Below are 23,246 nucleotides of genomic sequence, written 5' to 3'. Positions count from 1 at the left end.
TCTATGTCACTCTCTCTCTCTCTCTGTTTCTGTTGTTGAGTGCGAGCTGCGGCAGCAGCTTCCCCAAAGACAATACTCTTCCTGTAACACCCTGGCTTACTGTGGTGGGGGGCGGGAGTGTGCACACGAGCAGGAAGACCCTCCTCAAGCAGCCAGCCTCAGCCAAACCGCAGTGAAGGTGTAAGGGGCAGATGGGTTGACCGGCTGATGGGTGAGCATTTTTTGTGAGGGCGCTCTGGCTTTCTTGAAGCCTGACGCCCCGGGATCAGCATGTGAGTTTCAGTGGGGCCAGCTCCCCTTTTCTCGCTACCCTGAGAGTCTTTACTTCTCCAGTGGAGCGATGCCGCCACTGGCGTTGATGGAAAAGCATCACCTGTGTGAGGTTTAAAGCCACGGATGGGCGCTGTGTGCCCAACCCCCTTTCCCTCGCCCTTGAGCAAGAGATCAGGCACCAGAGAATTGGCCCTGGCTGCTTATCTCTGCAGCAGAGGGATGAAAAGAGGGAGCTGCAGCAGAGGGATAAAAGAGCCACATGCGGTCCCTGCTCTGGATATTCCATTACCATCTTCCCTTTCCAATTTTCAGTTTTTCTCCAATTCTATTTAAGATACAGAATTTCTCTGAGTCCTTCCACATTTGCTTTCATAGCATTCATAGATTCCCTTTCTGTAAAGCCAGCAAGCATGGCATTTCCTATTGGAAATAAGATTTTCTACATACATACAGTTATAGATGTGCGTATTTGTATTTCTCTCTGTGTGCATATATTTGCAACTGTACAATCTATCCCCAGCATTTCCAGATATATTTGATGATAAGCCTTTGCACTGCAAAGAATTTGTGAATCACCAAAGTGAAAAAGAGATATTTGAACTTGAACACAAATGTGTCAAACGAATCATAACTAATGTAAGAGGTTATTCTTTATTGTGACATGTTTGCTTACTGATTGTAATGTGCACTTTTCCCCCCCCACATCTTCTGCAACCATTCTATAAACAATTAAAGTTACATTTTTCTTTGAACCTTACAGAAAGAGAAGATGTCAATAAGAGCACTCTGGAAAACTGAGAATAACAAGCAACATTGGAAAAGAAAGTAAAGGGAGCCAGAAATCAAAATATTTTCCATTTCCTAAAGAAAACTACAAAATTCTTCTCTTTTTCCAGCAGTTGAGAGACAAAAGAGAAAAAATTAAGCGGAGATTTCAAGTTTAGAAAGAGTAGAGTATGAGAAACTCAAGAATACATTAAATGAAAGATCAAAGGAGATTATATTTCATTCAGAGAAAGACGAAGTCAGAGAATAAAAAGGTTTATTGGATAGCTACCTAGGGCTGACAGTGATGCAGGCCTGGCCCTGTGAGGAGGAAAACAGATGGAATAAAGCACCGGTATCACACATATATTTGACCTCAAGAATATCACCGCCCGAGTGTTGATTGCTGAACGAAAGTTGTGTTTTATTATTTTTCTTTGTTCACATTTTGTTTTGTTTTTTGATACTGCACCCCCCTCCCTCGTGATTGTAAGCCGCCCTGAGTCCCCTCAGGGAAAAGGGCGGCCTATAAATTTTAATAAATGACAAAAATGACAAATGACAAATCACCAATCTGGTGACACATTAGAAGACTCAGACAGGAGAGAAATCACATGATTGTTCAGACTGTGGAAAAAGGTACAGTCAGAATTCCAGCCTAATGACATGCCGGAGGACTCATTCCCAGAAGAAACCATGTGAATGTCCTGAGTGTGGGAAATGTTTCAGTCATAATTCCAGCCTGGTAATACACCAGAGGATACACACAGGAGAAAAACCATATGAATGTCCTGAGTGTGGGAAATGTTTCACTAATAATTCCAACCTGGTTCAACACCAGAGGACCCACACAGGAGACAAACCGTATGAGTGCCCAGAGTGTGGGAAAAGTTTCAGTCATAATTCCACCCTGGTGACACACCAGAGGACTCACACAGGGGACAAACCGTATGAGTGTTCCGATTGTGGGAAACATTTCAGTCAGAATTCAAGCCTGGTGGTACACCAAAGGACTCATTCCCAAGACAAACCATATGAATGTCCTGAATGTGGGAAAACTTTCAGTCATAATTCCAATCTGATAACACATCGGAAGGTTCACAGAGGAGAAAAACCGTATGAATGTTCAGAATGTGGGAAAAATTTCAGTAAGAATTCTCATCTGCTGACACACCAGAGGATTCACACGGGAGACAGACCGTATCAGTGTCCAGAGTGTGGAAAAAGTTACAGTCATAATTCCACCCTGGTGATACACCAGAGGACTCACACAGGGAAGAAACCGTATGAGTGTCCAGATTGTGGCAAATGTTTCAGTCAGAATTCCAACCTGGTGACACACCAGAGGATTCATTCCCAGGACAAACCATATCAGTGTTCTGAATGTGGGAAAAGTTTCAGTCAGAATTTCAATCTAGTAACGCACCAGAGGATTCACACAGGAGAGAAACCATATGAGTGTCCAGAGTGTGGCAAAAGTTTCAGTCAGAATTCCGGCCTAGTGGCACACCAGAGGACTCATTCCCAGGACAAACCATATGAATGTCCTGAATGTGGCAAAAGTTTCAGTCAGAATTTCAATCTGGTAACACACCAGAGGATTCACACAGGAGAAAAACCATATGAATGTCCTGAGTGTGGGAAAAGTTTCAGTCAGAATGCCAACCTTTTGAAACACCAGAGGATTCACACAAGAGAGAAACTGCATGAGTGTCCAGAGTGTGGGAAACGTTTCAGTCATATCTCCAGCCTGATAAGACATCAGAGGATTCACAAACTTGATAAAGGCTAACTATCTGTTTCTGTTAATCAGCAGAACTTTCTGGATATTTCCTTTTGCAGAAGTGTGGAATTCTTCAAAATGGCTTTTGGAGTTATTGTTTTTTATATTGATTATTGAATTCCCACAATTGGAGTTTCCATCTCCTACCTTGGCATCCTCCAGCTTTTGAGTGCCAGAATTTCCCAGCCACCAGAAATGTAGTCCTTGAGATATAAGTGTTATGGGGTCTATCAATTTTACGTTGCAATCAGCGTTAAATGGGACTGCTTTGCTTAACTTCCCTCTCTCCCTTTTCTCCCTGATAAAGCTGTTCTATGAATGTGTGAGTTATTAAGCCGAACACTGGCTAACTCAGGGTTGTAGGCATAACCGAGGCCCAGGTTTGCATTCCAAAGCCCTCTACCTGAGCCAAGGTGGCGCAGTGGTTAAATGCAACACTGCAGGCTACTGCTAGATCAGCAGTTCAGCGGTTCAAATCTCACCGGCTCAGGGTTGACTCAGCCTTCCATCCTTCCGAGGTGGGTAAAATGAGGACCCCGATTGTTGGGGGCAATATGCTGACTCTCTGTAAACCGCTTAGAGAGGGCTGAAAGCCCTATGAAGCGGTATATAAGTCTACTGCTATTGCTATTGCTATTGCTACCGCAACCCTTTGGTCACCCCAGTCCTTTCTCTTTTCCACAGGATCCCCACAGGCTTTTTCCCACTCCCATTGGGTCCCTGCAGTTCTTAGACCTGACTCCCACCCCAGCAGGCCTCACAGCCTCCTCTTCCTTAACTTTTGAGGAGCACTGAACCATATTTTGGGGAAAGAGGGCAGGACATGCGTCCCTGGGCCGCATGACTATTGTGGAAGCAGCTGTCATTTTCATTGTGCCTGGAATTAATTACGGTGACAGCAGCACCATAATACCGATGTATTTGTCGCAACTCTCTTGGTGGTGGTGATGGGTATTGTCAGTGTTGCTATGAAAATTAGGGCAAAGCAAGATTCTTTGAGTTGCTCCCAACTCTGAGATGTGTAGTCAATAAGTGTAATAATAAAATTATATGACAAAGGGTTGAAGGACCTTGGTATGTGTAGGCTATCGAAGTGAAGGATTGGGGGGACATGAAAGCTGTTTTCCAGTAATTGAGCGTCTGTCACAAAGAAGAGGGGGTTGACTTATTCACTATGGCACCAAAGAACAGGACAAGAAGTAATGGGTGGAAGTTCATGAAAGAGAGATCCAATCTAGAAGTAAGGAGAAATTCTCTGAGAACAATCAGTGGAATAGCTTGCCTCCTGGGTTTGTGGGTGCTCTGTCACTGGAGATTTTCAACAATTGTTTGGCCTTGAGCAGGGTATTGGATTGGAAGACCTCCAATGTCCCTTCCAACCCTATGTTCCTGTAATTCTGTGAGAGGCAACTTAGAAAATAGCTACAGGTAGTCCTCAACTTACAACAGTTCATTTATTAATCATTTGAAGTTTATGAATCAATGATGTTCTCCAACTATTATGAAAACTGAACTGCTCCAGTAATTGGAAAAAAGATGAGTCATTCAAAGATGCAATGATGTATAGAAAGGCAATTTCATAAATATAATTGAAATGAATAAGAGAGTTAGAAATGACCTAGGGCAGTGATGGCGAACCTTTTCGACACCGAGTGCCAAAATGGGAGTGCATATGCTTGTTGTGGAAGTGACCCAGAAAAGGAGCTGCCCGGTGTGCATGTGTGCACTGGAAACTAGAACATCCAGTTTCCAGCGCATGTGTGTTCCTGGTTTCTGGCATGTATGCGTGCGTGACAATCAGCTGGGCGGGGCCCATGCACACGTGGAAACCGGAAGACCAGCTCTAAGAATTGCCTTTGACCATTTTGGGGAAGAGAGACTTGTATGCGCAAGAGGCATGTTGGTTGAGCTCCAAAGAGGCTTGGGTTGTTGGAATAAAATATCCTTTGGAGAGTTTTTGCTTATATTCTGCTGAGCCAATGCTGCTTCCTCTAGTTATTCCGTTACAAACTTCCCTTCCAAATTTCATGACTACCGTATATAAGGCACAGAATTTATCTGAGTCTCTTTCACTTTTATATCTTCTCCTTTCTGTAAAAAATTCTTTTTTTATGTTTTTTTTTCATTTTCATAACATATAATCACATGTATACAAAGTATACATATATAGTCATTGTACTTTTAAAAGCCTCCCCCCCCCCCCAGCCTAATTTTGACCGAGATGTAGACCTGGTTACAGTTCCCAGCTGTTCTCATCATTATCTTTATATAATTATACATCCTTACATTCCCCCGGTTAGTGATTCTGTCTTTAAATCTCAATAGTTTCCCATTGTAGGTGTATTTCATGTTCCCTCTCCATTTTCCATATCTTAGATTAGATTACCCTTAATTGTCTATAAATGGCAATCCTCACTGTCCAATGTTCATTACAATTCCCTTAGTCTATTGTATAGAATAACAGTGGTAAACATCTCACTTTATTCATCATCTTAAAAATTTTATATACCGTATGTCCATGTTTCATATATTTTAACCCATGCTTAGTTGTCCTATTGTCATATTCAGTCAATTCACAACTCAGTTTAATTATCATGTATAAAAGTGAATCACAAACTCTGCTTTACAACCTCCCCATATCAGTTTCATATTTATCCATATTCCATAAATTTTAACTTTTGTTTAATTATCTTTCCATTATTATATTCAACCAATTAGCAACTCCTTTTTATTATCATGTTTAGGAATAAAACCCTTATCTTAGCTTTATATTTTCCCATATAAAAGTTTCTAGTTATCTGATTGTTTTCCTAGTCTTTTGTCCCATTTCTGTTCCTATCTTCTCCGTTTTCTTTGTTTTGACACATCCATTCTCTTCAATTTCCCCAGGTCACCGTCAAAAGGATATTTATATTTCTCTTTGTTGGGGCAAAACCACCTACTTCAATTTTCCTTATGCCACTAACAGCTTCAACCTCTTTTGTCTGCTTTTTATTCCCTTTTGTTGGGACACCTCCTCTTTTTAGTTTTCCCTATATCACTGCCAAGACTAATGGAGTTTTTTCTCTGCTTTTTATTTCCCTCCATTTCTACCCCTTCATTGCCTTGCCCCCCTTCTTCTTTGAATTCTTCTTTAGATATCTGCTTCCCTGGGTTCAGAATTCTATTTAGGCTTGATTTTAATGATTTTAATGATTTATGCATATACTATCACTGCTTGTGAAGCAATTATCAGTAGTAAAGTACTTGTTTTTACTAGTAATGTCTGAAACTCTATTTGTGTGTTTCTACTAGCAATATTCTTTCTCTCTAGCTGTACATTCCGCTGCACTACTTTCTGTCTCCCAATGGAGATACCCTTAACATTACTGATTTTAATGATTTATGCATATTTTTTATAATTTCATGTAGTTCTTCAAATTCCCAGCTTTCCATGATGTCCAGTTCCAAAGATACAGTTAGTTGTACAGTTCTTATTTCAGAGTTCCGTTCCACCTTAAATTTATCTACTGCTGTGGGGAAGAGCGATGGGAGCCATCTTGGTCTTTTGTTCTTCCTTAATATACAGTTCCAAAATTGCAGTTAGTTATACAAGTCTTATTTTGAGGGTCTGGTCCACCTGAAATTTCAAATACTGTGGGACCGGAAGGGAAGCCGGGGCCATCTTATTCTTATGCAGAGAAAAAAAAGGACGAAAGAAGGAGGGAAAAAAACCCTTGCGTTTCTCAGTTCTTGACCCTGTAATAATTCTTTCCCCTGTTACATTCCGCCTCCGGTCAGCCGCAGCTGCTCAAAACATATCAATTGGAACAAACTTGCAAACAGCCAGATTTAGGTATGTTACTTTTTTGCCTCCTGCTTTCCCGAATTCTGATTTATGGCAGTTGGTTAATTAAAACTTCCCGCACAATCAATGTTAGGTTATCAGTTATCAGTGGGAAGAAGTGTTTTTTTTCCCCTTGATTTTTTGGAGTTGGTTCAAAGCAAAGTAATTCTCCGGAATGTTTAATTTCTATTTCATATCCAAAACCAAATATAGAGTTTATATTTGAAGGGGTTTGTCACTTCTCTGCTTTCTCCTTTTCTGTCCGAATTTGTTTAGCTTTTTTTTTGGGGGGGGGGGTGTTTCAACTCTCCGTTTTCCTTTTCTTTCCTTCTTTCTTTCCTTTGGAGAAAATCCCGGTCTGACCATCAATATTGTTTATGCTCTCAAGATTTCTTTGCCATTACCAGGTTTGATTTATGGCTGTGAGTTAGATAAATTTTCTTACCGGTCTTTCATCTCTTCCACACCCGCCTGTTGATTTGCTTAGACGAGAAGTCAGCATCTTGTCAGCCGTATTGCAGACTGCCGCCCCGACTCCAAATCATAAGGCAAATCTCCGACCTGCGAGGGACCTGTTGCCTCCCTCTGGGTCTGGTGAAATGCTGCCCTTCCCCCCCCCCATCCTTTAGGAGGGTTCTGATTAAAAAAAAAAGGATCACCGGAGTAAGTTTGTCAGACAGGGTTCATGTGAGACCCTTCAGAGCTCACATTCCCCATGTCTGTCCAGCTGGAGAACTTCCTGTTGAATTCCCCTTTCTGTAAAGGTTTCTGAAAGTATTTTAATATAATGTAAACCTTGGAGCTCTTCAGGACTTACTAACCTCAGCCTGGTGCATGGATGATGCTATTTTGACTGGTGTTTTTAAAGGTGAAGGGCAGTGGTCCATTTCCCCCAAATGCTTTGAAAGGATAAATCACTGTCTAGAGCAGGGATCGGCAACCCTTTGTCACTAAATGAAGTGGTATAAATCAAAGATTACCGGTACATAATTGGATATGATAGGATGGATGGCCTCTCCTAGAGATTTCATGTAGAAGTTAAACCATGTTACTTCCTGAGGGAAATCCAGGCAGTTCCAGCTGCAAGAATGCAGAGGGAAAAATAATATCTCCTATCTAAATGGGTTTGGAAGCAATGTGGGTGGGAGCTTCAAGGTTTTCACCTTTATTTCATTTTTAATGAATGGGATGAAGCTGCCTATTGTTTAAGGCTGCACATACAAACAAGGCCATTAGCAACTTTTATGATGCAGCACCTGCCTAATCTTGTGAAGCTACGTAGGTGTAAAGCATCACTCTTTAAGCTTCCCTCAGTAGCAAATATAGTTTTGGGGAGTTATCCTGCATCCCCCAAGAGAAGGAACTGGCTGGAAAAGTCTTCACTAATCCTCAAGGGAGGAGGTGCACTTTGTCCCTGCCTAATGGCACATTGTTTTCTCCCCAGGGTTGCTTTCCTTAGTTTCGTTCCTGCAAAAGAAGCTCCTGGCTGAGTTGAAGTGACAATGAGGGCATCCCTGGGAGGCCTGTCAGACTAAGCTAGAGCCTTCCATTCAACAGCTTCACTGTTACAGCAGCAATCATTTGCCAATGCAGGTTTCAGAGACTTATCCTGAACACCCCTTGGTTCGGTGCAGCAAGAGGGAAAATGAATGTGCCCTCTTGGGAGACCTGAAATAAAAGGTATAGGGTAGATTGTCATGGACGAAAGCTATTCATGTCCTTGCTGGGAGTCGAATACGACTTGATGGCATCGAAGAAAGCACGGAATCCATGAAAGCCTCTTGCAAACGCGTCAAGGTATAGATAGGACGAGGATGATTTTCAACCTTCTGTCGCTAGATGGCGATCTACAAAGAAGCAACACTCGCGCCTTAAAAAGCAGAGAATGGAGAACAGCAACGGCGTCGCTGCTATTGACATTACACCGGAGGGAGAGAGGCCGAGCTGGAGCACATTTGAAACTATAGAGGGTTAGATTGCTAGAGAGGAGTACAGAGTAAGTTCCTCTTCCGGTTCACCCACGGAAGGAGGATGGGGTCGACAGAGCCTCTTGTGTCATTTGGAGGGTCGAAGCGGCTCTTGGGAGGTGAGTGGAGGGAAGGTCGGAGGAGAAGCCGGTAGAGAGTCGGGCCCTTTGGGTTCCTCCACGGCCTGGAAGCAGCGAAGGGAGAAGAATGAAACCTGCGGGCTGCTCTTGCTGCTGCTGCATATTCTTTCTCTCCCAAAATGGTTTTATCCTTTTACTCCATGATTTAAAATTGCTGCCTGTGATTTCCTGCTGGGAGATTGGGAGATTTAAAGAAATCTTGATATATATTTTCATATTTCTGAGCCACCCGCCTCCCTCACCCTTCACGTAGCACTTGGGTCCTTGTGGTCTCATTGACATGTCGCTTTCCTGGCCAGCGAGGAATTTCATGGGCAAAAAGGATGTTTGCATCGGATTTGTTCACCATTTCATCTGTTAGTGACCCCCACCTTTTCAAAAATAGATTTAAAAAATTGAGCCAATGCACTTCTGAGTCATTTTGCAGACTGAAATGCACATAATTGTTTACATTAATAGATTCTGTATTTCTGTTTCAATAGGAACACACGTTCTGTTCATTCAGACAATATTCAGACCCCCTTCACTTCTGTCAATTTTGTTATGCTGCAACCTTATTTTACACTTGTTGAAATTCATTTTTTCTCATTCATGTATATTCCTAATAACAAAGTGTAAACAGAATTTTAGAAAGGTATTAAAAACAAAAACACCTGAAATATCACATTGGCATAAGTATTCAGATCCTTCACTTAGTACTTTGTTGAAGCACCTTTGGCAACAATTACAGCCTCAGGTCTTTTTGGGTATGAGGCGATAAAGCTTTGCACACCTGGAGGATTGGGGGTGGGTTTCTGCCATTCCTCCTTGGCAAGACCTCTCAAGCTTAATCAGGTTGGATGGCAACCATCGTTGGAGATTCATTTTTAGGTGCCTCCAGAGATATTCAGTAGGGTTCAAGTCAGAGCTCTGGCTTGGCCCTTCTAGGACATTCACAGAGTTGTCCCTAAGCCACTCCTATGTTGTCTTAGCTGTGTTCTTGTCATGTTGAGAAGTGAACCTTCGGCCCAGTATGAGGTCCTCAGGGCTATGGAACAGGTTTTCATTGAGGATATCACTGTTGCTGAAAAACACCCCTAACAGCGTGATGCTGCCACCAGCATGCTTCACCATGGTATGTAAATTGGCATTATCATATGACATCATGCTTAACGATTGGGCTCCTTACTGACACAGATGCCAGATATAGTTGCAGTCAGTAAGTAAGCACTTGAATTAGGATGTCACCAGAGTGGTTATAGAAAATATTTTCTGCCCTTACTTGGAGTTGAGGACTTCCGTGGGCAAAACTGAACATGAAATCTTGCAGAGGGTTTAGGTATCATTTTATCGGGTAAAAACCCATGTCCTAAAGTTATCTTAGAAGGTTTGGCTGTAACCATTTTGGGATTATTTTCAAGATAAAAACATATGGATTTTCCACATACGTATAGTTATAGGTGTGTGTATTTGTATTTCTTTCTGCATATACTTACAACTGTACAATCTATCTCCAGCATTTACAGATATATTTGATGATAAGCTTTTGCACTGCTAAGAATTTGTGAATCACCAGAGTGAAAAAGAGAATTTCATGACTGAATGGATATTTGAACTTGGACACAAAGGGCTGACAGTGATGGAGAACCATAACTAATGTAAAAGGTTATTCTTTATTGTGGCATGTTTGCTTATTTATTGTAATGTATACTTTTTTCACATCTTCTGCAACCATTTTATAAACAATTAAAGTTTAATTTTCCTTTGAATCTTACAGAACGAGAAGATGTCAATAAGAGCACTCTGGAAAACTGAGAGTAACAAGCAACATTGGAAAAGAAAGTAAAGCCAGCCAGAAATCAAAATATTTTCCATTTCCTTCAGAAAATCATAAAATTCTTCTTCTTTCCAAGCAGTTGAGAAACAAAAGGAAAAAAAAGTAAGAGGCGATTTCAAGGTAGAAAAACTCAAGAATACGTTACATGAAAGATCAAGGGTGCTTATGTTTCATTCAGAAAAAGAGGGGTATCTCTGGAACTCGGCTGAAAGAAAAAGGTATTTTGGATAGCCACATAGGGCTGACAGTGATGGAGACCTAGCCCTGTGAGGAGGAAAACAGCTGGAATTAAAGCACCAGTAAATAAATCATCACACATACAGTATATTTGACCTCAAAAATATCGCTGTTGGAAAAGCTCCAAATGTGCCTATGATGGGAAAAGTACAGATTGTAAATCACAACTGATTATTCAGGATAGGATCCATATTGTAGAAAAGCCATAGCAATGCTATAAATGTGAGGAATAGTTTACTCTGAACAGCTCTATTGTGGTTCATCGAAGGACACATATAGGACAGATGGCCTGCAAGTGCTTTCAATGTGGTAAAAATTTTAACAAGCATAGCAAAATCAGAGGATTGACACCAGGAAGAAACTAAGTGCACAGTTTGAGGGAAAAGTTTTATTAGAAATTCCCACCTCATGAGACACCTGAAAACACACCTGTGGAGAAACCCTTTGAATGTCCTGACTGGGAAAATTTTCAGTCACAATTTCACCCTGGTAATACACCAGAAGACTCACACTGGAGGTAAACTCTTTGCATGTCCTGACTGTAGGAAAAGTTTCAGTCACAATTCCCATCTGGTGTTACGGAAACGTTTCAGAAGGAATTCCCACCTGGTGACACACCAGAGAACTCATACCCTGGAGAAACCATATGAATGGAGAAACCATATGAATGTTCTGAGTGTGGAAAAGGTTTTCGATGGAATTCCAATCTAGTATCACATCAGAAGACTCACACGGGAGAGAAACCATATGAGTGTCCAGAATGTGGACGATTTTTCCGTCATAATTCTACCCTAGTGACACACTTGAGAACTCACACAGGAGTGAAACCGTATGAATGTCCTGAGTGTGGGAATAGTTTCAGTCATATCTCCAGTCTGATAAGACATCAGAGGATTCACGCAGAAGAAAAACCATATGAATGTTCAGATTGTGGCAAAAGTTTCAGTCATAATTCCAACCTGATGACACACCAGAGGATTCATTCCCAGAACAAACCATATCAATGTTCTGAATGTGGGAAAAGTTTCAGTCAGAATTTCAATCTAGTAACGCACCAGAGGATTCACACAGGAGAGAAACCGTATGAGTGTCCAGAGTGTGGCAAAAGTTTCAGTCAGAATTCCGGCCTAATGAAACACCAGAGGACTCATTCTCAGGACAAACCATATGAATGTCCTGAATGTGGCAGAAGTTTCAGTCAGAATTTCAATCTGGTAACACACCAGAGGATTCACACAGGAGAAAAACCGTATCAATGTCCAGTTTGTGGGAAAAGTTTCAGTCAGAATTCTAACCTATTGAAACACCAGAGGATTCATACAAGAGAGGAACTGCATGAGTGTCCACAGTGTGGAAAACGTTTCAGTCATATCTCCAGCCTGATAAGACATCAGAGGATTCACAAACTTGATAAAGTCTAACTATCTGTTTCTGTTAATTAGCAGAACTTTCTGGATATTTCCTTTTGCAGAAGTGTGGAATTCTTCAAAAAGGCTTTTGGAGTTATTGTTTTTTATATTGATTATTGAATTCCCACAATTGGAGTTTCCATCTCCTACCTTGGCATCCTCCAGCTTTTGAGTGCCAGAATTTCCCAGCCACCAGAAATATAGTCCTTGAGATATAAGTGTTATGGGGCCTATCAATTTTACGTTGCAATCAGCGTTAAATGAGACTGCTTTGCTTAACTTCCCTCTCTCCCTTTTCTCCCTGATAAAGTTGTTCAATGAATGTATGAGTTATTAAGCCGAACACTGGCTAACTCAGGGTTGTAGGCATAACTGAGGCCCAGGCTTGCATTCCAAAGCCGCCCTCTACCGCAACCCTTTGGTCACCCCAGTCCTTTCTCTTTTCCACAGGGTCCCCACAGGCTTTTTCCCACTCCCATTGGGTCCTTGCAGTTCTTAGACCCGACTCTCACCCCAGCAGGCCTCAAAGCCTCCTCTTCCTTAACTTTTGAGGAGCACTGAACCTCATTTTGGGGAAAGAGGGCAGGACATGCATCCCTGGGCTGCATGACTATTGTGGAAGCAGCCGTCATTTTCATTGTGCCTGGAATTAATTACGGTGACAGCAGCACCATAATACCGATGTATTTGTTGCATCCCCCTTGGTGGTAGTGATTTGAGAAAGATGTGGAGTGGAAAAAGTTTCATTTAAAAAAAAAATATTTTGTAAGAACACTCAAATAGCTTTTGACAAGGAAAAAAATGGGTATTGTCAGTGTTGCTATGAAAATTAGGGCAAAGCAAGATGCTCTGAGTTGCTCCCAACTCTGAGATGTGTAGTCAATAAGTGTAATAATAAAATTATATGACAAAGGGTTGAAGGACCTTGGTATGTCTAGGCTATCGAAGTGAAGGATTGGGGGGACATGAAAGCCGTCTTCCAGTAATTGAGCGTCTGTCACAAAGAAGAGGGGGTTGACTTATTCTCTATGGCACCAAAGAACGGGACAAGAAGTAATGGGTGGAAGTTCATGAAAGAGAGATCCAATCTAGAGGTAAGGAGAAATTCTCTGAGAACAATCAGTGGAATAGCTTGCCTCCTGGGTTTGTGGGTGCTATGTCACTGGAGGTTTTCAACAATTGTTTGGCCTTGAGCAGGGTATTGGATTGGAAGACCTCCAATGTCCCTTCCAACCTGATGTCCCTGCGATTCTGTGAGAGGCAACTTAGAAAATAGCTACAGGTAGTCCTCAACTTACAACAGTTCATTTATTAATCATTTGAAGTTTATGAATCAATGATGTTCTCCAACTATTATGAAAACCGCTCCATATCTTAGATTAGATTACTCTTTAATTGTCTATAAATGGCAATCCTCGCTGTTCAATGTTCATTATAATTCCCTTAGTCTATTGTATAGAATAACAGCGGTAAACATCTCACTTTATTCATCATCTTAAAAATTTTATATACAGTACTGTGCCAAAGTTTTAGGCAGGTGTGAAAAAAATGCTGTAAACAATGCTTTCAGAAATATAAATAATGATTGTTTATTTCTGTCAATGTTCACAATGCAAAGTGAGCGAACAAAAGAAAAATCTAAATCAAATCAATATTTGGTGTGACCACCCTTTGCCTTCAAAACAGCAGCAATTCTTCTAGGTACACTTGCACACAGTTTTTGAAGGAACTCGGCTGGTAAGTTGTTGCAAACATCTTGGAGAACTAACCACAGATCTTCTGTAGATGTAGGCTTTCTCACATCCTTCTGTCTCTTCCTGTAATCCCATACACACTCGATGATGTTGAGATCAGGGCTCTGTGGGGGCCATGCCATCACTTCCAGTACTTCTTGTACTTCTTTATGCTGAAGATAGTTCTTAATAGCAATAGCAGTAGACTTATATACCGCTTCTTAGGGCTTTCAGCCCTCTCTAAGCAGTTTACAGAGAGTCAGCATATTGCCCCCAACAATCCGGGTCCTCATTTTACCCACCTCGGAAGGATGGAAGGCTGAGTCAACCCTGAGCCGGTGAGATTTGAACCGCTGAACTGCTGATCTAGCAGTAGCCTGCAGTGCTGCATTTAACCACTGCGCCACCTCGGCTCTTGGCCGTATGTTTGGGGTTGTTGCCCTGCTGCAGAATAAATTTGGGGCCAATCATATGCCTCCCTGATGGTATTACATGATGGATAAGTATCTGCGTGTGTTTCTCAGCATTGAGAACACCATTAATCCTGTACAAATCTCCAACTCCATTTGCAGAAATGCAGCCCCAAACATTCAAGGAACCTCCATCATGCTTCAATGTTGCCTGCAGACACTCATTATTGTACCGCTCTCCAGCCCTTCAACAAACACTGCCTTCTGCTACAGCCAAATATTTCAAATTTTGACTCATCGGTCCAGAGCACCTGCTGCCATTTCTCTGCACCCCAGTTCCTATGTTTTCGTGCATACTTTAGTTGCTTGGCCTTGTTCCCACATCGGAGGTATGGCATTTTGGTGGCAGCTCTTCCATGAAGACCATTTCTGGCCAGACTTCTCTGGACAGTAGATGAGTGTACCTGGGTCCCACTGGTTTCTGCCAGTTCTGAGCTGATGACACTGCTGGACATCTTCCGATTTCGAAGGGCAATAAGCTTGATGTGTCTTTCATCTGCTGCACTAAGTTTCCTTGGCCAACCACTGCATCTACGATCCTCAGTGTTGCCCGTTTCTTTGTGCTTCTTCAAAAGAGCTTGAACAGCACATCTTGAAACCCCCCGTCTGCTTTGAAATCTTTGTCTAGGAGAGACCTTGTTGATGCAGTATAACTACCTTGTGTCTTGGTGCTGTGCTCAATCCTGCCGTGACATGAAACAGTCTTTCACAACCTCACCTTGGTAGCAGAGTTTGGCTGTTCCTCACCCAGTTTAAAGCCTCCTTCACAGCTGTTTCTGTTTCAGTTCATGACTGGGTTTCAACCTAGGTGTGACATTGATGATCATTGGCACCTGTTTGGTATAATTGGTTGATCATACACCTGACTATAATCCTATAAAATCCCTGACATTGTGCAAGTATATCTATGACAATCGATGCTGGTTTGAAGGCAGAGGGTGGTCACACCAAATATTGATTTGATTTATATTTTTCTTTTGTTCGCTCACTTTGCATGTTGAAACTTGACAAAAATAAACAATCATTATATTTCTGAAAGCATTCTTTATTTACAGCATTTTTTCACACCTGCCTAAAACTTTTGCACAGTTCTCTCCACTCTTCAATTTTCCCCAGGTCACCATCAAAAGGATATTTTATATTTTTCTTTGTTGGGGCAAAACCACCTATTTCAATTTTCCTTATGCCACTAACAGCTTCAACCTCTTTTGTCTGCTTTTTATTCCCTTTTGTTGGGACACCTCTTTTTAGTTTTCCCTATATTACTGCCAAGACTAATGGAGTTTTTTCTCTGCTTTTTATTTCCCTCCATTTCTACCCCTTCGTTGCCTTGCCCCCCTTCTTCTTTGAATTCTTCTTTAGATATCCGCTTCTCTGGGTTTAGAATTCTATTTAGACTTGATTTTACTGATTTATGCAAATTTTTTATAATTTCATGTAGTTCTTCAAATTCCTACCTTTCCATAATGTCCAGTACCAAAGATACAGTTGGTTATACAGTTCTTACTTCAGAGTTCTGTTCCACCTTAAATTTATCTACTGCTGTGGGGAAGAGCAATGGGAGCCATCTTGATCTTTTCTTCTTCCTTAATGTCCAGTTCCAAAATTGCAGTTAGTTATACATGTCTTATTTTGAGGGTCTGGTCCACCTTAAATTTCAAATGCTGTGGGACTGGAAGGGAAGCCAGGGCCATCTTATTCTTATACAGAGAAAAAAAAGGACGAAAGGAGGGAAAAAAACCCCTTGCATTTTCCAGTTCTTGACCCTGTAATAATTCTTTCCCCTGTTACATTCCGCCTCCGGTCAGCCGCAGCTTCTCAAAACATATCAATTGGAACAAACTTGCAAACAGCCAGATTCAGGTATGTTTCTTTTTTGCCTCCTGTTTTTCCGAATTCTGATTTATGGCAGTTGGTTAATTAAAACTTCCCGCACAGTCAATGTTAGGTTATCAGTGAGAAGAAGTGGTTTTTTTCCTCCTTGATCTTTTGTAGTTGGTTCAAAGCAAAGAAATTCTTCGGAATGTTTAATTTCTATTTCATATCCAAAACCAAATATAGAGTTTATATTTGAAAGGCTTTGTCAATCTCTGCTTTCTCGTTTTCTGTCCGAATTTGTTTAGCTTTTGGGGGGGGGCTGGTGTTTCAACCCTCCGTTTTCCTTTTCTTTCCTTCTTTCTTTCCTTTGGAGAAAATCCCGGTCTGACCATCAATATTGTTTATGCTCTCAAGATTTCTTTGCCTTTACCAAGTTGGATTTATGGCTGTGGGTTAGATAATTTTTCTTACTGGTCTTTCATCTCTTCAACACCCGCCTGTTGATTTGCTTAGACGAGAAGTCAGCATCTTGTCAGCTGTATTGCAGACTGCCGCCCCGACTCCCAAATCATAAGGCAAATCTCCGACCTGCGAGGGACCTGTTGCCTCCCTCTGGGTCTGGTGAAACGATGCCCTTCCTTGCCCCCCCCCCCAGGATGGTTCTCATCCAAAAAAAGGATCACCCGAGTAAATTTGTCAGACAGGGTTCATGTGAGACTCTTCAGAGCTCATATTCCCCACGTCTGTCCAGCTGGAGAACTTCCTGTTGAACTCCCCATTCTGTAAAGATTTCTGAAAGTATTTTAATATAATGTAAACCTTGGAGCACTTCAGAACTTATGAACCTCAGCCTGGCGCATGGATTATGGTATTTTGACTGGGGTTTTTAAAGGTGAAGGGCAGTGATCCATTTTCCCCAAATGCTTTGAAAGGATAAATCACTGTCTAAATCAGGGATCCGCAGCCCCTAGTCACTAAATGAAGTGGTGTAAATAAAAAAAACTACCGTTACATAATTGGATGATAGGATGGATGGCCTCTCCTAGAGATTTCATGTAGAAGTTAAACCACGTTACTTTCTGAGGGAAATCCGGGCAGTTCCAGCTCCAAGAATGCAGAGGGAAAAATAATATTTCCTATCTAAATGGGTCTAGAAGCAATGTGGGTGGGCACTTCAAGATCTTGACCTTTATTTCTTTTTTTTACGAATGGGATGAAGCTGACTATTGTTTAAGGCTGCACATACAAACAAGGCCATTAGCAACTTTTATGATTTAGCACCTGCCTAATCTTCTGAAGCTAAGTATGTGTAAAGCATCACTCTTCAAGCTTCCCTTAGTCGCAAATATAGTTTTGGGGAGTTATCCTGCATCCCCCAAGAGAAGGAACTGGCTGGAAAAGTCTTCACATCTTCAAGGGAGGAGGTGCACTTTGTCCCTGCCTGATGGCACATTGTGTTCTCCCCAGGGTTGCTTTCCTTACTTTCGTTCCTGCAAAAGAAGCTCCCTGCTGAGTTGAAGTGACAATGAGGGCATCCCTGGGAGGCCTGTCAGATTAGGCTAGAGCCTTCCATTCAAAAGCTTCGCTGTTACAGCTTCAATCATTTGCCAAGGCAGGTTTCAGAGACTTATCCTGCACACCCCTAGGTGTAAAACTGGTTGGAACAATCTTCACCAGCTCCCAAAGGGAGGTGCACTTTCAAGTTGTGTATTGTATGTCATTCCCCTCCTAGAACGTTCTCCTTTGGTTTCGTTGCAGCAAGAGGGAAAATGAGTGTGCCCTCTTGGGGGACTGAAAGAAAAGGTATAGGATAGATTGTCATGGACGAAAGCTATTCATGTGCTTGATGGGAGTCGAATACGACTTGATGGCATCGAAGAAAGCACGAAATCCATGAAAGCCTCTTGCAAACGCGTCAGGATAGAGATAGGCCGAGGGTGATTTTCCACCTTATGTCGCTAGATGGCGATCTACAAAGAAGCAATACTCACGCCTCAAAAAGCAGAGAATGGAGAACAGCAACGGCATCGCCGCTATTGACATTACACCGGAGGGAGAGAGGCCGAGCTGGAACACAATTGAAACTATAGAGGGTTAGATTACTTAATCATGTAAGTTCCTCTTCCGGTTCACCCACAGAAGGAGGATGGCGTCGGCAGAGCCTCTTGTGTCATTTGGAGGGTCGAAGCGGTTCCTGGGAGGTGAGTGGAGGGAAGGTCGGAGGAGAAGCCGGGAGAAAGTCGGACCCTTTGGGTTCTTCCACGGCCTGAAAGCAGCGAAGGGAGAAGCTGCTGCTGCACATTCTTTCTCTCCCAAAATGGTTTTATCCTTTTGCTCCACGATTTAAAGTTGCTGCCTGTGATTTCCTGCTGGGAGATTTGGGAGATTTAAAGAAATCTTGATATATTTGTCATATTTCTGAGCCACCCGCCTCCCTCACCCTTCACCTAACACTTGGATCCTTGTGGTCTCATTGACATGTCGCTTTCCTGGCCAGCGAGGAGTTTAATGGGCAAAAGGGATGTTTGCATCGGATTTGTTCACCGTTTCATCTGTTAGTGACCCCCACCTTTTAAAAAATAGATTTAAAAATTGAAGGCAATGCACTTCTGAGTCATTTTGCAGACTGAAATGCACATAATTGTTTACATCAATAGATTCTGTATTTCTGTTTCAATAGGAACACACGTTCTGTTCATTCAGACAATATTCAGACCCCCTTCACTTCTGTCAATTTTGTTATGCTGCAACCTTATTTTACACTTGTTGAAATTCATTTTTTCTCATTCATGTATATTCCTAATAACAAAGTGTAAACAGAATTTTAGAAAGGTATTAAAAACAAAAACACCTGAAATATCACATTGGCACAAGTATTCAGATCCTTCACTCAGTACTTTGTTGAAGCACCTTTGGCAACAATTACAGCCTCAGGTCTTTTTGGGTATGAGGCGATAAAGCTTTGCACATCTGGGGGTTGGGGGGGGGGGTTCTGCCATTTTTCCTTGGCAAGACCTCTCAAGCTCAGTCTGGTTGGATGGCAACCATCGTTGGAGATTCATTTTTAGGTGCCTCCAGAGATATTCAGTAGGGTTCAAGTCAGAGCTCTGGCTGGGCCCTTCTAGGACATTCACAGAGTTGTCCCTAAGCCACTCCTATGTTGTCTTAGCTGTGTTCTTGTCATGTTGAGAAGTGAACCTTCGGCCCAGTATGAGGTCCTCAGGGCTATGGAACAGGTTTTCATTGAGGATATTACTGTTGCTGAAAAACACCCCTAACAGCGTGATGCTGCCACCAGCATGCTTCACCATGGTATGTAAATTGGCATTATCATATGACATCATGCTTAACGATTGAGCTCCTTACTGACGCAGATGCCAGATATAGTTGCAGTCAGTAAGTAAGCACTTGAATTAGGATGTCACCAGAGTGGTTATAGAAAATATTTTCTGCCCTTACTTGGAGTTGAGGACTTCTGTGGGCAAAACTGAACATGAAATCTTGCAGAGGGTTTAGGTATCATTTTATCGGGTAAAAACCCATGTCCTAAAGTTATCTCAGAAGGTTCGGCTGTAACCATTTTGGGATTATTTTCAAGATAAAAACATATGGATTTTCCACATACGTATAGTTATAGGTGTGTGTATTTGTATTTCTTTCTGCATATACTTACAACTGTACAATCTATCTCCAGCATTTACAGATATATTTGATGCTAAGCTTTTGCACTGCTAAGAATTTGTGAATCACCAGAGTGAAAAAGAGAATTTCATGACTGAATGGATATTTGAACTTGGACACAAATGTGTCCAATGAACCATAACTAATGTAAAAGGTTATTCTTTATTGTGGCATGTTTGCTTATTTATTGTAATGTATACTTTTTTCACATCTTCTGCAACCATTTTATAAACAATTAAAGTTTAATTTTCCTTTGAATCTTACAGACCGAGAAGATGTCAATAAGAGCACTCTGGAAAACTGAGAGTAACAAGCAACATTGGAAAAGAAAGCAAAGCCAGCCAGAAATCAAAATATTTTCCATTTCCTTCAGAAAATCATAAAATTCTTCTTCTTTCCAAGCAGTTGAGAAACAAAAGGAAAAAAAAGTAAGAGGCGATTTCAAGGTAGAAAAACTCAAGAATATGTTACATGAAAGATCAAGGGTGCTTATGTTTCATTCAGAAAAATAGGGGTATCTCTGGAACTCGGCTGAAAGAAAAAGGTATTTTGGATAGCCACATAGGGCTGACAGTGATGGAGACCTAGCCCTGTGAGGAGGAAAACAGCTGGAATTAAAGCACCAGTAAATAAATCATCACACATACAGTATATTTGACCTCAAAAATATCCTGTTGGAAAAGCTCCAAATATGCCTATGATGGGAAAAGTACAGATTGTAAATCACAACTGATTATTCAGGAGAGGATCCATATTGTAGAAAAGCCATAGCAATGCTATAAATGTGAGAAATAGTTTACTCTGAACAGCTCTATTGTGGTTCATTGAAGGACACATATAGGACAGATGGCCTGCAAGTGCTTTCAATGTGGTAAAAACTTTAGCAAGTATAGCAAAATCAGAGGATTCACACCAGGAAGAAACTAAGTGCCCAATTTGAGGGAAAAGTTTCATTAGAAATTCCCACCTCATGAGACACCTGAAAACACACCCTGTGGAGAAACCCTTTGAATGTCCTGACTGGGAAAATTTTCAGTCACAATTCCACCCTGGTAATACACCAGAAGACTCACACTGGAGGTAAACTCTTTGCATGTCCTGACTGTGGGAAAAGTTTCAGTCACAATTCCCATCTGGTGTTACGGAAACGTTTCAGAAGGAATTCCCACCTGGTGACACACCAGAGAACTCATACCCTGGAGAAACCATATGAATGGAGAAACCATATGAATGTTCTGAGTGTGGAAAAGGTTTTCGATGGAATTCCAATCTAGTATCACATCAGAAGACTCACACGGGAGAGAAACCATATGAGTGTCCAGAATGTGGACGATTTTTCCGTCATAATTCTACCCTAGTGACACACTTGAGAACTCACACAGGAGTGAAACCGTATGAATGTCCTGAGTGTGGGAATAGTTTCAGTCATATCTCCAGTCTGATAAGACATCAGAGGATTCACGCAGAAGAAAAACCGTATGAATGTTCAGATTGTGGCAAAAGTTTCAGTCATAATTCCAACCTGATGACACACCAGAGGATTCATTCCCAGAACAAACCATATCAATGTTCTGAATGTGGGAAAAGTTTCAGTCAGAATTTCAATCTAGTAACGCACCAGAGGATTCACACAGGAGAGAAACCGTATGAGTGTCCAGAGTGCGGCAAAAGTTTCAGTCAGAATTCCGGCCTAATGAAACACCAGAGGACTCATTCTCAGGACAAACCATATGAATGTCCTGAATGTGGCAAAAGTTTCAGTCAGAATTTCAATCTGGTAACACACCAGAGGATTCACACAGGAGAAAAACCGTATCAATGTCCAGTTTGTGGGAAAAGTTTCAGTCAGAATTCTAACCTTTTGAAACACCAGAGGATTCACACAAGAGAGGAACTGCATGAGTGTTCACAGTGTGGAAAACGTTTCAGTCATATCTCCAGCCTGATAAGACATCAGAGGATTCACAAACTTGATAAAGTCTAACTATTTGTTTCTGTTAATCAGCAGAACTTTCTGGATATTTCCTTTTGCAGAAGTGTGGAATTCTTCAAAAAGGCTTTTGGAGTTATTGTTTTTTATATTGATTATTGAATTCCCACAATTGGAGTTTCCATCTCCTACCTTGGCATCCTCCAGCTTTTGAGTGCCAGAATTTCCCAGCCACCAGAAATGTAGTCCTTGAGATATAACTGTTATGGGGTCTATCAATTTTATGTTGCAATCAGCGTTAAATGAGACTGCTTTGTTTAACTTCCCTCTCTCCCTTTTCTCCCTGATAAAGCTGTTCAATGAATGTGTGAGTTATTAAGCCGAACACTGGCTAACTCAGGGTTGTAGGCATAACCGAGGCCCAGGCTTGCATTCCAAAGCCCTCCTCTACCGCAACCCTTTGGTCACCCCAGTCCTTTCTCTTTTCCACAGGGTCCCCACAGGCTTTTTCCCACTCCCACTGGGTCCTTGCAGTTCTTAGACCCGACTCTCACCCCAGCAGGCCTCAAAGCCTCCTCTTCCTTAACTTTTGAGGAGCACTGAACCTCATTTTGGGGAAAGAGGGCAGGACATGCATCCCTGGGCCTCATGACTATTGTGGAAGCAGCCGTCATTTTCATTGTGCCTGGAATTAATTACGGTGATAGCAGCACCATAATACCGATGTATTTGTCGCAACTCCCTTGGTGGTGGTGATTTGAGAAAGAAATGTGGAATGGAAAAAGTTTCATTTTAAAAAATGTATTTTTTAAGAACTCTCAATAGCTTTTGACAAAGGAAAAAATGGGTATTGTCAGTGTTGCTATGAAAATTAGGGCAAAGCAAGATGCTTTGAGTTGCTCCCAACTCTGAGATGTACAGTCAACAAATGTAATAATAAAATTATATGACAAAGGGTTGAAGGACCTTGGTATGTCTAGGCTATCGAAGTGAAGGATTGGGGGGACATGAAAGCTGTCTTCCAGTAATTGAGCGTCTGTCACAAAGAAGAGGGAATTGACTTATTCTCTATGGCACCAAAGAACGGGACAAGAAGTAATGGGTGGAAGTTCATGAAAGAGAGATCCAATCTAGAGGTAAGGAGAAATTCTCTGAGAACAATCAGTGGAACAGCTTGCCTCCTGGATTTGTGGGTGCTCTGTCACTGGAGGTTTTCAACAATAGATTGGACAATCGTTTGGCCTTGAGCAGGGTATTTGATTAGAAGAAGACCTCTAATGTCCCTTCCAACCCTATGTTCCTCCAGTTCTGTTAGAGACAACTTAGAAAATAGTTACAAGTAGTCCTCAACTTCCAACAGTTCATTTATTAATTATTTGAAGTTTATGAATCAATGAT

The 23,246-nt window shown here is 41.6% G+C and overlaps 2 protein-coding genes across 4 annotated transcripts; both read left to right on the top strand.

Moving 5' to 3' along the window:
- Positions 1 to 1,609: 1,609 nt before the first annotated feature.
- LOC148047563 (uncharacterized) lies at positions 1,610 to 13,132 on the top strand. Its single transcript, XM_087708081.1, has 2 exons — positions 1,610 to 2,827; positions 11,464 to 13,132. Exons 1-2 carry the CDS (start codon positions 1,700 to 1,702, stop codon positions 12,226 to 12,228), a joined length of 1,893 nt encoding a protein of 630 aa, XP_087564207.1. The 5' UTR covers positions 1,610 to 1,699; the 3' UTR covers positions 12,229 to 13,132.
- On the top strand, positions 8,656 to 22,656 carry LOC148047562 (uncharacterized). 3 transcript variants are annotated; one of them, XM_087708385.1, is made up of 3 exons: positions 8,656 to 8,733; positions 20,185 to 21,030; positions 21,067 to 22,656. In XM_087708385.1, exon 3 carries the CDS (start codon positions 21,132 to 21,134, stop codon positions 21,900 to 21,902), a length of 771 nt encoding a protein of 256 aa, XP_087564511.1. In that variant the 5' UTR covers positions 8,656 to 8,733; positions 20,185 to 21,030; positions 21,067 to 21,131; the 3' UTR covers positions 21,903 to 22,656. The 3 variants fall into 3 exon arrangements, with proteins under 3 accessions (XP_087564511.1, XP_087564509.1, XP_087564510.1); XM_087708383.1 differs by having other exon boundaries at positions 20,185 to 22,656; XM_087708384.1 differs by lacking the exon at positions 8,656 to 8,733 and adding an exon at positions 18,332 to 18,438 and having other exon boundaries at positions 20,185 to 22,656.
- The last annotated feature ends 590 nt before the right edge of the window (positions 22,657 to 23,246 follow it).

Source organism: Thamnophis sirtalis, unplaced genomic scaffold (assembly GCF_051295495.1).
Source record: "Thamnophis sirtalis isolate CommonGarterSnake01/CBP01778 unplaced genomic scaffold, rThaSir2_p1.2 scaffold_3, whole genome shotgun sequence".
NCBI lineage: Eukaryota > Metazoa > Chordata > Lepidosauria > Squamata > Natricidae > Thamnophis > Thamnophis sirtalis.
The sequence above is the reverse complement of the archived record's forward strand: the minus strand, read 5'-3'. Positions and strand labels throughout refer to the sequence as shown.